Source organism: Chinchilla lanigera, unplaced genomic scaffold, assembly GCF_000276665.1.
Source record: "Chinchilla lanigera isolate Chin_1 unplaced genomic scaffold, ChiLan1.0 scaffold00120, whole genome shotgun sequence".
NCBI lineage: Eukaryota > Metazoa > Chordata > Mammalia > Rodentia > Chinchillidae > Chinchilla > Chinchilla lanigera.
In genome coordinates, this window is record NW_004955521.1 from 175,661 (window position 1) to 193,926 (window position 18,266).

An 18,266-nucleotide genomic window follows, 5' to 3' on the forward strand; every position below is an offset into this window, starting at 1 on the left:
GCGCTGTGCCACTGAGCTAAATCCCCAGGCCACTTATCTTTAGTTTTGATGATTTACGGAGCTGATCATATTTGACTTCTTACTATTCTTGATCGTTTACTTGTCTAGCACAATTTTTCTGATATACTTTCCTGATTATGTTTGTTTTGCTTCCTTTTCTGTATATTTTTAAAATATCTTCTGTAATGTTCATTTACTGGTCCTGAATTGCTTTAGTTTATGTTTATCTCAGAAGCTATTTATTTCATCTTCAGTTTTGGAAGATAACTGTGCAGGACATAGCAATCTAGATGGGCAGTTATTTTCTTTTAGGACTTGAGCTACTCTTAATCTGGTCCCACTATTCTTGTACATTCTGTTCATGCTTCTTTTTATTAATACTGTGAGGATGTGATAACTCATCAAAGTTGTCTTCTACCCTGATATTCTTTCTTCCACCTGATCTAGTCTATTAATGAAGCTTAAAACTGAGCTTTTTATTTATTTTTTTTATCTGACTTACTGAGTTCTTCATTTTCAGGATATCTCTTTGGTTCTTTTTCAGGATCTATATCTCTATTGAGGTGCAATGTCATAGCTTCTGTTATCTTTTTTAATTTATTCAGTTTATTTATTTGTGTCCCTTTGGGTCATTTTAAAATGTGTCCCATTGATCATTTTAAAAGTCAGTGTATCCCATGTGTCCCACTGATTATTTTAAAAGTCAATCTTGTGAAATTTTTGGCACTTTATCTTTAAATTCAGTTACTGAGGAGTCACAAATGCTTAGAAGAGTCATATTGCCCTATTTTATGATAGTTCTTGTGATTCTGTGTTGAGATTTATGTATCTTTTGAGATGGGCAGCTCATCCACTTTGGAAGCTCTCCCATGACAGTCTTCCTCAAAACAGTTTCTCTTGAGGCTTTGATCCACAGTACTTGTCAAAGAAGAAATAATGAACTGTGATAACAATAACTGTTGCAGCGAACGCACTTTTTTGAATCATCCACAGAGACTAGATGCAGAGACAATCAAGTTTTTAGCCAGTGGTGGGCACCCAGTCTATGACCGAGCACCAGTCCTGAAGGGCAGGAGGGGAGGATAGTTATACAGTTCTGGTTCCGGGCCTACGAGGCATATTAGTTTTTCTTTTCTGATATGATTTAGTGTAGTTACAGAAATACTCCTACAAAGCATGGGCTTAGCTTGTGACAAAGGAACAAAGGTGTTTGACATTTTATAGAGATCAAGTGGCCTTATGGCAAAACATGGGGTGGTATTGGGTTGCTTTAAGTTCTCCATCTCACGTGGATATAGTCCACAAAACAATAGTACATCAAAGATCACTGATCATAGATATGATATAGTACTAATGAAAAAGTTTGGAATATTGTGAGAATTACCAATATGTCACTCAATTTAGAGACACAAAATACATAAATGTTGGAAAAATGGCGCTAACAGACATGTTCAATGCAGGGTCACCATAAACTTCCAATTTGTAAAAAATGCCTTGTCTGTGAAGGGCAATAATAGGAGGCACAAAACAAGGTATGCTTGTGTAAGTTATCTAGAGTATACAAGTATACAAAATGGTATAAGTTAGACGCAAGTACTGTGCCATTTTGTATAAGAGATTTGAGTGTCCATCTACAGTTAGATATCCAAGGAAGAGCCTGAAAAAAATCCTCCACCGATATAGAAAGGCAGCTCCACGTTTTAGGAACTCAATATTTTCCAATAGTGTATAAGTGCTATTTTATTCATTCCAATGAAAGGAGTACAAATGCTTTATTTAAATTTAAGCTGAAAATCTCTATGATGAAAGTGACTTATTCAACCTGTTAATTCTCTAATATCTATAGCAGGGATTAGAAGTACCATATAGATAATTGAGGAACACAAAAGCAGACAAACTTTCTGACAGGAAGGTAAGATCTGACTATCTATCTCTGGTTAACAAGCTAAAAAGGATCCCTGCTTGAAACATTCAACAACTATGAGACAAAAGAAATCATCTTTTTGCATTAGTAACAAAGGATAGTCAGATATTCTGCCTTGAGCGGGCAAGGAAAGCCAGAAATTAGTGCTATCAAGTAGCACTGATGTTCTACAAGTCATACCTACAAATTTTCAGCCACAGCCTACATTTTGTTTTAGCTGAGGGGGCTCTTTACCGGTGAATTGTTTTTGTACAATCACTTAATTATTTTCATAGTTTGGTACCTGTTTGCTTTCATGGTAACCAGCATTCAGGCTAATCTGGTACAACTATAAATAAGAATTACTATGATAGCAATGTTTCTTTTTATACAATTAACTTGCAGCCTTTAAGTGTATGCATTCTTTGTAAATGCTGATGATAGCATCATTATTTTTTCATTGGTCTGTGTACTCAGAAGTAGCTAGTAATAGTGACAAGTTATGATTCATTCCTATATATGTGTGATTCACGAATGATGGTATCTAAAGTATCAGCTAGATTTTTATTCATCCTAGATAAGCTCCAAATCATGTTCTTATTAAACAGTTTGTTAACACAAAAGGAAATTAAGTCAGACCGCCAACCATATATATGGATTTAATGTTTTAACTGAAAATGAAAATTTACATCATTTATTTATATGTAAAAACAAATGACCACTATAGACACTTGAAAATCATTTATTCAAGGCATTTTTACATAATCTTGCAATTATAATATGTCATATAATAAAAGAGTATGAATAAAAATAAAAGAATATGAGAATGCAGAGAATAAAGCCAGTGTCTAGGCATTTAAAATAAAAGCTCTTCAAAAGAGTTACACATTTTACAAATAGGATTACAGAAAAATTGGGAGAAACTAAAATTGCCTTAAAAACATTATACTACCAAATGACATGTCACTGAGTTTATAGCAAGCAGTTTTATGTTAAATATATGTTTATGTCCTGTGAGCTAACACTTAATGCATTTTACATTCAAGTTGAAATAATTCAGCACCATTTTAGCTCAAAGAATGAATGCAATGCTTTGCATTCAGAAGTGAGCCAGAACTTTGGGTACCAGGAGTGAAACTTAATTTGTAGATGAAATATATCAGTTGTGAATATAAATTAAAAAATTATAGAAAAAGGTACTTCTAATCTTTTAATGTACTGTTAGTTTTAAAGTAAATTTCTTAGAAACAAAATATCTCATGACCAGAATTTCAGTCTTCTAAAAATTATCTTTTGGTATCAGGAAAATCTTGGTAAACTGTGTTTCCTCTAAACTTTGACCATCTGGGATGTTTATAAATGTGACTTTCTCATGAGATTTCAAAGAGCAAAAATTGTTAATTACAAATAATTCCTAGTGAATAATTACACAGAAATTGTAAATAAAGTTATCATATAAAAATATAAAGATTTCTAGAAATAGGCAAGTTGCACACTCACTTATGTCATGGCTCTGTTGGGAGACCGACGAGTCTCAAAGGCCACGATGTCTTTAAGCTGGGCTGTGGGCTGAGTAATTGTAAAACTGCTGACGTGGCAGGTGGTGAGCTCACGAAGTTGTGTTTTCCATGGTTCCCAGCCCCTGTTGGGTAAAAGCTGCCTCTCCTCAGTGCTCAGTGTCGTGTTGTTTCTACACCCTTAGCTTGGTGAGACGAGATTGTGCTCTTTTTGTTATGAATTGATGATCCTCGCCAGCTAATCATTATGTGAGTTTTGATATTTATTCAAAGGAAAAGACCTCTTAAGGTTCAAGTAAGACCAGAGGTGAGCATCAACAAACATCAGACAGGAATTGGACAGCTCAAGGTCACTAGTGAAACTACTGAATGTTAAACAAACACTGAGGAGTTCTTTGTAAGTGTTTGGAATGATGGGCAGGGGAGGAATATTCACAAAAGGAATAAACAAGAACCTTTAGCTTCCTAATTGAAAAACGTATTTTGCAAAATAAACAAATATTAAATGTTATATTTAATAAACAGACATTGTAGGGATTTGAACTCTTTAATTATTAGAAATACATATGTGCATATAATTATTAACTTTTCTTTTTATAAATTAAAAATGGCCATGAAAAATAATAGTGGTTACAGTTGAACTTGTATGGACATGTACTTTTAGTTGTTAGAGTAAAATAAGATGAACCTAATGGGTAATAATTACATCTGTCATACTTATGAGGGTAGAGACAATGTTCTGTGGGTGCCAATGCCTAGCATGTGAGCGCCTGGCTTATATTAGGTCCTCAGATGATGACTGATGGATAAACAGATAAAAGATCTAATTGAGATTTCTACAGACGTGTTCCTCTCATGTATCCAAAGGTCTTGTTATTGGCTAGTTTTTGAAGCAGGGTTAAAAATCTTCATGAGACAATAGATGTTAAATCTGGAGACGCCAGTCTGGCACAGTATTAATACTGACAGTAGTTTTACTTAAGCAAGTATATTAAAATACCTCTATTAGAAAAGATTACAATTTGAAAGAGTCATTCTACAATCTTAAACTAAAAGCCACTTCAGGCAAACAAGGTATCCCACAGCTCAGACCTCAGCTCAGTGAAAGTTCCACCTGTATTTATTGGTGTGCGTGGGCAGGTAAGGACCACGTGTATCATCCCACCCACCCCAATGACTATTTCTTGACCATCTCTTGTCCCTTTTATCATGCTATATACCCAGTAAGTGCAAAAGTATTAGTAGTTGGTGTTGACTTTACAAATCTGTGACATATACGACAGGACGTATAACCAACTCCTTTTTAAAATTTTACCTAGTATGTTCTGACACTGCAAATACTTTGCTTGAAATTTTAATACTTGTTAAATGTAGGAAAACACCTGCCTAAGCACCACTAAATTAAGAGTCTAATTTGATTTCTTTCTGCATCTTTGAATTTAAGAAAAAGATTTTCCAAATTCTGTTGCACATAGTTTCACAGTTTAAAACAGAATCACAGCTGTCTCAATCTGGACTGTAGTCCTTGGTTTTACAGAAGGTACTTTCTTCTCTTTTATTTACCAACCCAAGTATGCAATGCTTGCTAGTATGTACCTTGCTAATGTGGACTATATGTCAGACATACACGCACACACAAAAACATGTATGACCAATTCCTGAATATCCTAGAATGATATTCCTGTGTTCTACAGGTACTGTTGTCATCTATTGTGGATAACTGAAAAATTTTTGTGTCTTTATAATAGCTAAACAGTTAAAAATATAGGAGAATTGAAGATCCTGATATGTTTTTCATTTTCTTTTAAGTATTTGAGAGACAGTGTGGTTTTGGTGATTTTTTTGTATGATTTTTATGTCATCAAGGAAATTTTACTTTTGGCTAACACTTCTATATGCTTAAATGTGTATTATTTTTGGATGTATGATACTGGTCCCAGAATGACTTCCCAGTTACAAAGTTGTCCACTTATGTCAGTTCCCAGAATGATAATTTTAAGAATATCACTTGAAATGTCTGTATGCATAGAAAAAGTAAGAGTAGAGGGGAGCATCGAAAAATATCAGACAGGAACTGGACAGCTCAATTACCTAATTAATTCCAAACAAAAGTTGTCTCAAGTGAAAATGAAACTGTGCACTTGACAGAAAGTTATCTACTAATTTAGAAAATGTAAACATGATTTTTACATAAGGATATAACTATCTGAATACATGTATTGCCATTTCTTTGCTAAATAATATTTTTTGACAACAACAGTAATACGTTTGTTCTTTCCACAGCACCAAATGTGTCCGTATCTATTTAAACAGTAGGAGCATCATTTCTAAATTAATTTACACTAAGACACATATAAGCACATCATTATTATGTTTCACAGAAGTCTCAATACTTTAGAAAATAATCAGTTCAAAGTAATTTTGGCTCATTCATTAAAATATTATTTTCCTTTTATACTATAATTTCAAAAGAAGCATATGAAGTTTGCATTTCTTTGAAAGAACCAAGTATGTAACTACAGAACTGAGACACTGTGTTAATTCACAAAGTAATGTGAATAAATACTAAAAACTTCCCAAATAGTGTTGATTTAATTATTCAGAATCCAGTTATGTGCTTTGTTGTGAGTCCAAACAAAAACTCCTTTCTTGTTTTCTGTTCTCTTTTTCAAAATATGTTAATCCTACTGAAGCTAATCTATTTGTTTCTCACTTCAGAACACCAGGTACTGATTTATCCACTGGAAGCTGGACTTGCTTTCTAATACCTAGATTAAGAAAACAAAATATGACAAGTTATTAACCCAACATTATGAATAAGTACAGTAGATAAATTTGAAGTCAACCTTTAAAAAATTTTTATGTAGCAATTTCCCTCCACCTGAGGAATAATCCCCTGGTGAAATTACTATTCATAAATAATTTGATGAATGCAACTATGTTAATAGCAGAAAACATATGACTAATGTCTTAGTCTTCACATTTAGAGTCAAAGGCAAAACTTTGGAAGTGATCAAAAGTGAAGCAGGACTGATGAGACCAGCACCTCAACCAAATGAGTTCATTCCAAATATTATGGTTTGTCTCTAGATGTCCCTCCAAAGCCTCATGCAGTCATGGGGGAGGGCTTCTACAGTTTGTGATTGATTTATGGTCCAATGCTGGGAATAAGGGTGTGAGTGCTATACCTGCCCTAGGGCAGGTATCCTGCATACAATATAATGGACAGAAAGAGGCTTGTGCCCCTCACCAGTGTGTTTGGTATCTTCCACTGCCAGGAATAGTTGCCCCTCTGCCATGTGCCACTTTGCCTTGGACGCGGACAATTCTGGACTGAAACCTCCACAAACTGTGAGCTAAATAAACCTTTCTCCCTTTAAACTTTGGAATTTGTGTATTTTGTCTCGGCAATGAGAAAAATAACTAAGACAGTACAGAAGAAATGTGGCATATCCACTATGAGGCCGAGGAGAGGAACAGCCTCTGTATCTTGCATCAGCCCTTCTCCTGTATGGTTTCAGATATAGACTGGGCCAAGACAATCAAATATTGTTGTGTTTAAATTTTGATCACAGATCCTCAAGTAAGGAAATAAGAATGTGCTTAAGTCTAATCATAAACTATAAATTTCTAAAAGAACTAGTTCTGGGAGAAGAAACTTAATGAGAGAATTTTTAGAATTGAAAGGGACTTCAGATTCACCTGGTCCATACATTTTGTTTACAGTGAGGAAAATGAAGAAGAGAGGATGTATCAACGGTGCACACCTACTTACTGGGTGGTTTCTGCATATCAGTGAAATGCTCTCAGATATCTGGTTGGCCTCAAAAACAACCAGAAGGGGACTGGGGTTTTAGCTCAGTGGCAAAAAGCACCTGCCTGGCAAGCGCAAGGTCGTGAGTTTGGTTCCCGGTACCAGAGGAAAAAAAAAAAAAAAAAAAAAAACCAGAAGACTGAGAATATGTGTCAGTAGAGCGATAGGAGCACTAAGTCATTAGAGAGGAAGGAATGAGTGAGAAAGAGAGGGAAGGGAGGAGGGGGAATAAAAGAATAGAAAAGACAAGACAAATAAAAGACAGTCTGCTTGGGAATCACATACACATAGCCTCAAGACAAGTCATACCCTCTGCTCAAAAATCTTCAAAGACTCCCCACAGCCTTCAGGACAAAGTTCAAACTTCTTAGTTTGCTCTTTAATGCTCCCTATGATCTGGTCTCAGCTGATAGTTTCTATCCTTTTTGCCCACCTATCAACTCCACGAAACTTATGCTCAGCCAAACCAGAAAAGAAAGATTTGCAAGCATGCCATGCAATTCCTTCCCATTTGTCACTGTCCATGACATTGGTTCCTGGTGCTACGCCCTTCCTTACTATTCCACAGCACTGTCCTCAGCATTCAAGGCTGATTCAAGTCCTATCTTAAAGTCACTCATGAATCTCAACCCAGAGAAACTGCTCCCTCATCTGAATTCTAGCAAGGGAGACGAGATGAAAAGCAAGGCAACCTTCTCCTTAAGATGAGAGTTTTGTTTTGCTTTGCTTTTTATTTTTCTCCTTTTTCTCAGGTCAAGGGCTTTGCACTTTTTTTTCTCATTATTTCCTACTCACAGGATACAAATGATCTTATACTTGAGAATCACTAACTACAATTTCTCTTCATATTTTTATCTGATCCAATTACTTATTAAAATTTCATCTTGACCAGCCTTGCAGTTTAGTTGCAGTCAGTGATAACTGGTAAATTAAAAGTAATCAACTCTACATAAGTGGCCGCAGCAGGAATCCCTCTTGTAGAGTCACAATCTTGTTGGAGTAATATCACAATCCTTTTATTCTGAATATCTGAAATATCCAGTTTATTAGGTTCTACTCAAAATTAAGACCCGTTCTGTGTAACAAGAGTCACCTCTCAAGACCGGTTCCTAGTGCGATGTCAGTAGTCAGATTTGAGTCACTAAAGTTATTGTCGCAGAAGTCCTTCTAACCCCACTGGGTTTTGATTTTGATTTCTATCACTCCTCCATTCTATCCTAAATTCCTTAAGGGACAGAGTGAGCTACCTATGAAGTAACTGGTGAGCTGGCAGTGGCCAGGTGGCAGGCCTGCACCTGGCAACCGTTATGCAGTGTTAGAGCAGAAGCTAAATCCCAGGCACTGTGGGGTGCAGCAGGAGACAAAGTTTAGCAAACAGACTAATAAATAATCAACAGGGATTATTGTAAAAAAAAACTACAGGAAATAGTGTGGGGCTAGGAGTAACAAATCTGAATTCCTCTCCAGTTTAGGACCTTAACAAACATACAGCAAAAGTGAGAGCAAGTGAATAGATGAATAGATAATGAGTGAATAAATTATGGAATTATGGAGATGAAGAAAAATTAGTGAAGATGTTAATTGTTTTAGATTGTACCACACCGACCTTCTGAGGGCTTTGGCTAGATTCCACCCCACCCTATACTCTGTGGCCATAGAACTGGCCAGCTTTTGTGTCATGAGCATGTCCAGAAAAACGTATCTGATTATATTTTTCAGAGTTATCCCTTTGTTGTTATGGGCTTCGTGTGTCTTGAATGATGTGATGATAGTTATAAGGCACAGGCTATGCTCTTTACGTGAAGAGGAAAAAGGGACCTTCTAGGAGGTGAATGCAGCCCCAGCCCCAGCCCCAGCCCCAGCACATGATAGTGTGGATGGAGCACACTCTGGCTGAGCTCCACTTTCCGCATGGCTAGGAACCCAGGAGGGGGCAAGACCTACACAGCCAGATTTAAGTAGACCTGGGAAACCCCAAGCTGCATGTTCAGGTGTGGAAAATGCCTACTCCAGTTTTTGTATGAAATATGTTTCCATTGACTGACTTCTTTGGTAGCTCTGCTATACTTTTTGTGTAACCCAGAGGCATCAGTGCCTCTCCAACATCAAAGCACAGCTGATCTATACTCAGTAACATTCTAATGGTCTTCTCATTTTTGCACAGGTGTCACTCAGGAGGAGTGCAGAGTCACTATCTATTACGCAGCAGCAACAGAGCAGGCAGCACTTGTGGGATGAGTCGGGACAGATGGGTGTGCAGCAAACCTGCCCAACTTTCATTCGTTATTTTTATCAAAGTACCTTCTGATTAATATTTATGGAATTCCTTCTAAGATTTCATGCAGAAAAGTGTTTCAGGATTAGGAAAATTTGAAGGAATTTCTACATACCCCTTTTTTAGGATGTTTCCCCAGTACCTGTGGTCTAGAAGTCAAATACATGAAATCTGCATTTCTACACAACAGATCTTCCATCTTTAGCTACTTTAAAGACTGATTTTCAAAATGTGGTTTAAAGAGCTCCAAGAATTTCTTCAGTGCTCCTTCAGGGAGGGTGGGGAAGAGACCAGAAAGCCAACTGCTGAATTCCTACAAGCTCACCCACACTGCACATTGAGCAGTTTGACACACTGGCTGCCACACAGCTTTCTGGGTAAACACTGCATTCTGTGTATGTGCCTTATCTTGAGAACTAAGCTTTAGGATAATTAAAGCCTTGGTATATCCTCTTTCCTCTAGCATTATTTAAAAGCAAAAAGATCAGCTTTTTGATAGTACAGATTCTATAGAGGAATTTCTACCTTTGGCTTATTTACATGGAAGCTACATATCATGTATAATGCCTGTCTATGAACTAAAATTCTTTATAAAGAAAAGTACTTATCTAGACAAATAAACTTACGGTGAAATTGTGCAGCCTGAGGCATATGCATGGTGTCCTGTGTACCGAATGTCACAGCGCACAACGTTGTTGCTGTAGTCTGATTCAGGAACCAGGTAGCTGGGATTGACACTGACCTGAGCAGTATAAACAGCTTCTGTGTTAAAGGTTTCACCATAGGGTACACTGGGTATTTTCTATTTCCACAGGGCTGCCACAAGGGAATTATTAACAAGAGATTTAGCTAAATCAGGCAGGGATGAGAGTATAAGTTAAGCAAGTGGTTAAACTCTGTCTGGAGACATTATAGAAGGAAACTGCAATTTTCCCTGAAATTACTTAAAATAAAAACATTTTCATATATTTGGTTTACTTAGAAATTATTGTGATGGATACACAATTGCTCTCAGAACAAGATTATTTAACCTTTGAATCCCAAGAAGGGGCCCTATAGATTTGCAATTAAATAATCACACATATTTTTAAAGATTTCTACCTTGAGAATGTAGTTTCCAGGTTGTACATCTGTAATGTCAATCCACTGGCAATCGATGTCTGCTGCATAGGTATCGTAACATCCAGGACTCAACCCCTAAAACAAAGAAACAAAATGTTTAAAACTTTGGGATATGGTCAGACTATGCTAAAGAATATGCTATTATTTGAAAATTAAATTATGTTAGTACTTACAAGAGCTTGAATAAAATTATACTTATATTTCCTCTCCCTTGAAAAGTATAAATTATTCAGCTTTAAAGCACCTCTAACTAAAAAAGATACAGAACTAAAATAAGTAGTAGCATACCTTGTGTCTTAAAGTATCATAAATCACTAGTGATAAAGATAATCTTAAGGGACAAAACAGACCTCCACCAAAAGTTTAGAATATTATTGATCCAGTGATAGGTCATTTAGTAATTAATTTAGTTCAGGTATCTTATTTACTGTCTCCAATTTTCCCCTTTTAAAAATTAGGTTCTCGTACTGTGAATGCAGTGATTATTTTTACACTAGATTTACAGATTTATACTACTTATCCATTTCTATGCTACATTATAATAGACTATATACTATTATACCCAACTACAGATGAGAAGTCCCTCAAGGTAGAGGCTGTGTTGCATCTTTGAACAGCTAATGTTTATTAAGTGTTACAACATGTCAGAAACTATTTCAAACACATTACATATGTACACTCAGTTCTCACAAGTACACGAGGCAGATGTCATTATCTCTATTTTATAGCTGAGGAAACTGAGCACACTATGTCAAATAACTACCTAAGCATATATGGCTGGTGAGTGACTGAGCTGATTTCAAGATGAGATAGGGTCCAGAGCACCTGTTTTTAACCACCACACTGTACACTTTTTCACGTAATGCCTGGATATTTTTGTTCAGGTCAAGGGGTGGATATATGCCTAAACTGATGAATGTGACATCTCTCATTTACTAAAATATTCCCATCTCCAAGTAAATGAGTGTCTTGTATAGGCGGGAGGAAAAAAACACCATTAAGGTATAGTCCTTATTTTCAAGAAAGTTAGTCAGGAAAAGTTCTCTCCAGTTGCTGTCTGTACGTATATTTTTATTTCTATTAGTTCTTCACAAGAAGTTTTAACTGTTGTTCATATTCAATATGATCATTTAATTTCAACACCCAAAACTGGTGCTTAAGATCACCTTGGTCAGTACCCAAAACTGGTGCTTGAGATCACCTTGGTCACCAAAGATATAGCAAAATCATCTTAGCATGCTTTACTAATGCTGATTTGGCTGCAGCCACCTTTGGTTAAAGTGTGGGGAGAACTGTGCTGTTATTAGCAAATGATAGCACCAACAGGCCAAACTCAAAAGCACTTGCACCAAAACAGTGGAAACTGTACTGCATTGCTATGGCCTGGATTCCTCCCTCAGCCCATATGTCATTAAATACATAAACAACACAGCAATAAATGCATAATGCAGAATTTTTAATTCCAGCAAATAATTCTGGCACATCATACGTACTTAGTAAGTCTCAGCTACTACTACTACATTCACAGTCTTGCAAAAGAGTCCTTGGATTAGATGACTGTTTCAGACAGGTTTAAATAGTTCTACTTTCAAGTAAACAAAAGTACTTTATAAAACACTGCAGTAATTCGTAGGTGGTGGTAGATGCCTACAGCCTCGCTACTCCAGAGGCTGAAATGGGAGAGCCACTTGAGCGCAGGAGGTCAGGACCACCGGGGGCCCACAGCCAGACCCTGTCTCCAAAAGTGATAAATAAATATAAAAATGTTGAAATTGTCAATACAGAATTACTCAGCTGGTAGAATTTAGTTTTGGTTATTTGAACTGACAAATATAAAACCAGAATTACTAAGACCATTAAGCAAATAGGCATTTCATGTATCCAAAGCCAAAACATAAAAAAAGATTAAATATAGAACATTATCCCAGGCTATCTATGTCAGCTATTTGGTTTTAGCAAAAAATAACTGTGATGTAAGATTAATGATGCTAATGTAACTAAGTAACTATTTTTAGTTTTCACATATACTCAATATGTATACTTGTGGCCTGAAAACAGAAACCACATAAAAGTATAAATATAAAGAAGCTATCTATACCCAATTTTATGCTTGCATACATTCAAAAAGGATTATAATAAAAATAACCCAAGTCAATATGATGGGTTTGTCAACACTGAGATTTCATCTCATCCCAGTAAGAATGGCTAACATTAAGAAATCAACCAATAACAAATGCTGGCGAGGCTGTGGAGAAATAGGAACCCTTCTCCACTGCTGGTGGGAATGCAGACTGGTGAAACCACTGTGGAAATCAGTTTGGAGATTCCTCAGCAAACTAGATTTAGAGGTCCCATTCTACCCAGCTATTCCCCTTCTAGGTATTTTCCCAGAAGATCTGAAAACATCATATCACAGCAATATATGTGCACCCATGTTCACAGCAGCACAATTTGTAATAGGTAAATCGTGGAAGCAACACAAATGTCCATGTACTGAGGAATTGATAAAAAAATTGTGGCATTTTTATATTATGGAATATTACTCAGCTATAAAGAAAGATAAACTCGAGGCTTTTATAGGTAAATGGTTACAACTAGAGACAATACTCATAAGTGAAATAAATGAGACTTCCATGTGTAAGCAGCGTATTGTCTCACTAGTTAGTGCAAGAACCTGAAAGAGTGAATAAAAAGTAGGAGGTATGATAGACATTGTGAAATGAAAGGAAACTGCTCAAAAGTACAGAGCAACTGGGATGAGGGAAAAGAGAAAAGAAAGAAGGGGAAAATTTGTGTGTGTGTGTGTATATATATATATAGATAGATAGATAGATAGATAGATAGATCTTTTTCCAAGATTCTTAAACTTTAGAGCCAACGTTCTATAAAACAACTGCCCAGGAATGTAGAAAAAATGTAATGGAAGAGCTTGTTAATACTCTCCTAAAAGACCTGGGGCACACTGCCACTGTGGCACTTCTTTCTGTACAAGCTGCTTTCTTCTTTGTTTTAGGCCGTGATTAACTGGTTGTTTTGGCATTACTTCAGCTGAAGTAAGGTCAGAAACAATCACTTTGTTTTTGTATCAGTCCTAACATGAAATAGCTATTCTGGAATTGGGGTTCCATGAGTTGTACTACTGACTTATACCACTTTATTGAAAGGAACAGTTAGTGATTAATTATTTGATCAATCTTGCATGTCTGTATTTGTTTTCTTGAGTAACTACTTTGAAGTTATCAATATGTAATACAACAACCATTATTAATTCCCTGTCACCTTGTATGTAGTTCAGTGTTGCTGGTACTGTTCTTGTGCTACTTTGTAAATGGTTGGCTGTTTGTTAATATGTTTTCATTCTTTTATTTTTAAAATAAAAAAATAAAAAATATGATGTTTGTAAAAAATTTTTCTTTAAATGAAGTCCACGTTCAATGGTCTAATGAATAAAAAGTGTTACAATATAAAATGAAGTGGGGTTATCCACAAAATAGGGGAACAAGAAGTGCTGCAAGTGCCTATAACCCAGATTCAATCACATCAGCTTACAGGGAGTGTCTGAGTGCAATTTTCCTGAGCAGCATAATAAACTCCAGGTCCCTTGCACACACAGTACAATGGCACTTCGAGATCTGGCATAAAAGTGAATCTCTGTGTGGACACATGTGCAACATGTGGGGGAGGCTGCACTTCCTTTTGCTTAAATAATAAGCATACCCTCCCCACATATCAAATTTAACCTTTTCCCTATCCAATTGCTATGGTGGTCTAAACTAAGAGAAAGAAGTAATGTTAATATTTAGGTCACCAAAAAGCTTCTGCCACAACCCTGAAATTTCCTTCCCAAGATGCCAGCTGCCAATGCCTTTGTGCTCTCAGTTATGCACACTCTCTACCTCTGGCCAAGATTTGGGCTGGAGTAAATTATAATGTCCTTCTACAAGTTAGAGTTTCATATGGAAATAGTGACATGACTTTTAACTCACACATATTTTCCAATTATAAGACATCAAACTTTAGTTAAGTGCTATTATAAAAAAATTCATCCAAAGATATCTGCCATCAATTATACTGTAGGTTTAAATATATATGTGTGGAGAAAGAAATGTGTCCTTGTTCTGGTTTGCATTATTAAAAAGAGACAATTTTAAAAAGTCTTTTAAGCAGTTTATTTCCTTTCATTTTGCTAACATCAACTAATACTCTTTCTAAGCATAATGTGGAAAAGAATAGCTCAGTGGCTGAGAAAAGAAGTCTATTTTCTACAGTTATTTATACCCAATAAAAATACAGAGTACAGATAAGTCATTCATAAATTTTCAGACATCAAATTTCTGCTTTTTGTTATGGAAAATAACAAAGATACATACTGCCCTTCTGTGACTGTGACTGTGAGTCAGGGCCAAGGAAATACTTTTGAATAGCTGGAAATACTTTTAAAAGTAATCTGAATCATTACGTCATCACTTGCCTTTTCCCAATTATTCTTCATCTTGCTAAGGTAATCCCAAAATCAAGCAATTAAAAAAGAGGTGAGAGGAAAAGAAAGAGTGTGCTACTTTGTTTTATCTCTAAAACCCAGGGGTCCCCAATTTTGGGGCATCATCTTACCTGTGTGTGTGCAGTACATGCAAATCGCCTGTAATAGCCATAGTCACACGACGTGTCCTCGAGACAGAAACTTGCTTTGTGACCTTCGGCTACTCTGCTCTGTGTGTTGGCATCCAGCAGGTCATAGTGACTGAACTCGTCCATGCTGTGGTAATGTCTGATGTCCCCAACAACAAACAGATGGCAAGTGGTCAGTTACAGACAAAGAGAGCCATCAGAATAGCAAGCGCCTTCCGTGGCGCCTCACAAATTTGTGTCCACTCTAATACTGAGGTCAAGTTTATCTTCTTTAAGAGATTCATGCTAAGTTTTTTTGGATGCTAATTAACTGTAGATTACTTTTGTCTGTAATAGATATTTATAGAAATCCTACCTGTAGTTTACAGAAATAAATTTTATTGAAGTCAACAGCTGTGTCTGCTCAGTAAGCTGGACTTAAGAGTTTCTGCTTCAAAAATAAGGGATTTAGTAACTGACAGAGTATCTTTTTTTGGTACTAGAAATCAAACTCAGGATTTCACACTTGCCAGGCAGGGGCTATGAAACTGAGCTATATCCCCGGCCCACGGATGGATTATCTTAAAGATGATTCCTTTGATTTTATCCAATAACATAGAAAAATTCATTTCCCCTTTCATTTACCATATCAATGACTACCTGGAAAATGAAAGAACAACTGAGAAATATTCAGCAAGCCAGGCACTTACTGGTGACAACTGTGCCACTCCCAGGAGTATCTTGGGCGGCTGGGTAAGAAGTCAGACGTTCCTTGGTTTTTCACTCGCTGGGGAAATCTTAACAGCACCCTGTAATCATAATCTCTCACATCTGCCCTGTATGCAGAACTGTGATTTTGAGAAAGAGAAACATTACTGTATTCACAGGATATTAACTAAAGACAAATCTACAAACAAAACATCTCCATACTATAGCAGCAACATCCCCTTCCCAACTAGATGCTTAGTTTTAAGAGGCCTGGGGGTTTATTTTATCTCTTGCTGAATTCCAAGCTTCTAGAATGGCCCTGGAGTAACCAGCACTCAGTTACACCAGAACATTTTGGTGAATATGCGAGTTAATGACAACAATGAAAATTCACAGAATTTCAAAATAAAAACAATAAAATTTCACACTAAAAAATATACGTAAGAAACAAACTATCTAAAAAAGCCAATTCATGACGGACCATATTAACGAGCAAAACTGAGGTGAAAATTGGCCCAAATAGAAAATGATCCATGGATACTTATTAAGAACTTTGAGTTTAATAAAATAGTTCTTCTTAAACAGATAATTAAGATGTAAAATGAGGAACTGACTCTAAAAGAACATGCCCATACTTAAATAGTTTTGTAACTTAGCTATCTTCAAAACAAAGTCATTAATAACACCATCGGGGAGCCTGGCATCGTGGTACATGCCTATAATCCCAGAGCTTGGGAGGCTGAGGCAGGAGGATCACTTCGAGTTCGAGGCCAGCCTGGGCTACAAAATGAGTTCAAGGCCAGCCTGAACTACACAGTGAGACCCTGTCTCAAAAAAAAAAGACAAAAAACAAAACAAAACTATAAGGAGTGAGTGAAACAGAACTCATACTACTACAGTGGTGTGAATGAAGCTGAACTCAAGAATGAAAGTGAGTTTGAATTCCTTCTCTCCTTAACCTAATAATCAGAGGGTCAGCGTGGAAGAAACGTAAATAATATGTGTTCCTACTACTACACTTTCTGTGAACGTTTGAATATTACAGATGATTATTGTACATATTAATATATTTGTGGCAATGATCAAAACATCTTTTGCTCCATCTGCTGGTTTCCCGCAGCAAACTCACGGAACCCCAATTCCAGAATAGCTATTTTATGTTAGGACTGATACAAAAACAAAGTGATTGTTTCTGACCTTACTTCAGCTGAAGTAATGCCAAAACAACCAGTTAATCACGGCCTAAAACAAAGAAGAAAGCAGCTTGTACAGAAAGAAGTGCCACAGTGGCAGTGTGCCCCAGGTCTTTTAGGAGAGTATTAACAAGCTCTTCCATTACATTTTTTCTACATTCCTGGGCAGTTGTTTTATAGAACGTTGGCTCTAAAGTTTAAGAATCTTGGAAAAAGATTCAGAGACTCCCAGTCTCCAGGAGAAGGATTTGCTCTGCTTCCCAACTTTGGGCCTCAGTTTGAAGCAGAGCTCACGGGGGCCTGCCCCGGCGTCCTGTCCGCTCCCAGCCACACTGGTCCGCGCTGGACAGAGCGGGCAGCACCCGGGGCCGGGGCGGGGCGGGGCCGCACGCACCTGGCCAGGCAGTTCTCCTCCGCGGCGCAGCGCAGGTTGTACATGGCCATCTTCTGCACGTAGGTGGACGCCTGGATGTAGTAGGGGTCGGGTACCAGGTCCGGGAGACCTAGGCGACAGCGGGGACAAGAGCGGCGGTGAGCCCACTCGCGGCCCCGACCCCCGCCCGCGGGACCCCCTGCTGACCCCCTTCTTCCACTGGGACCCGAGTGGTGAGGGACACCCCGCCCCCGGCGAGAACTAGGGACACCCCAGATGCGGAACAAGGCTTAAAGGAAGCGGACGGCCAGGCGCACGGTGGGCACCTGGTCCAGAGCGGTTCGCAGGCTGCAGAGGGTCGGGGTGCGGAGAAGCCGGGCGGGTCAGGGTGCGGAGGGTCGGGGTGCGGGGCCGAGCGAGTCGGGGTGCCGGAGGGTCGGAGTGCGGGGCCGGGGAGGTCGAGGTGCGGAGGGTCTGGGTGCGGGGCTGGGCGTGTCGGGGTGCGATGGGTCGGGGTGCGCGGCCGGCCGGGTCGGCTCACCGTACTGGAAGTAGCTGGTGCCGTAGCCCGGGCGGTGCCTGCCCGCCGGCCGCGGCCGCTCGTACGTGTCGTAGTAATTGTAGTAGGGGTTGTCGTCGGCGTACTTGTAGGGGTTGTACGGGTCGTCGCCCACCATGCGGTCCACGTGGCGAGGCGGCTGCGGGCTGCGGGGCTCCGGGGACGCGAGCGGGCCCGCCGCCGTGCGGTTCCCC

The 18,266-nt window shown here is 38.1% G+C and overlaps 1 protein-coding gene across 2 annotated transcripts; it reads right to left on the reverse strand.

The window, feature by feature from the left end:
• Nucleotides 1-2,629: 2,629 nt before the first annotated feature.
• Nucleotides 2,630-18,266, reverse strand: Lox (lysyl oxidase; the record flags this gene model as incomplete). Of its 2 annotated transcripts, XM_005409287.2 has the most annotated exon segments (7): nucleotides 2,630-6,188; nucleotides 10,136-10,251; nucleotides 10,611-10,706; nucleotides 15,243-15,399; nucleotides 15,950-16,087; nucleotides 17,535-17,643; nucleotides 18,055-18,266. In XM_005409287.2, coding segments are annotated over 7 exon segments (835 nt in total), but the record flags the coding sequence as incomplete, so codon positions are not given.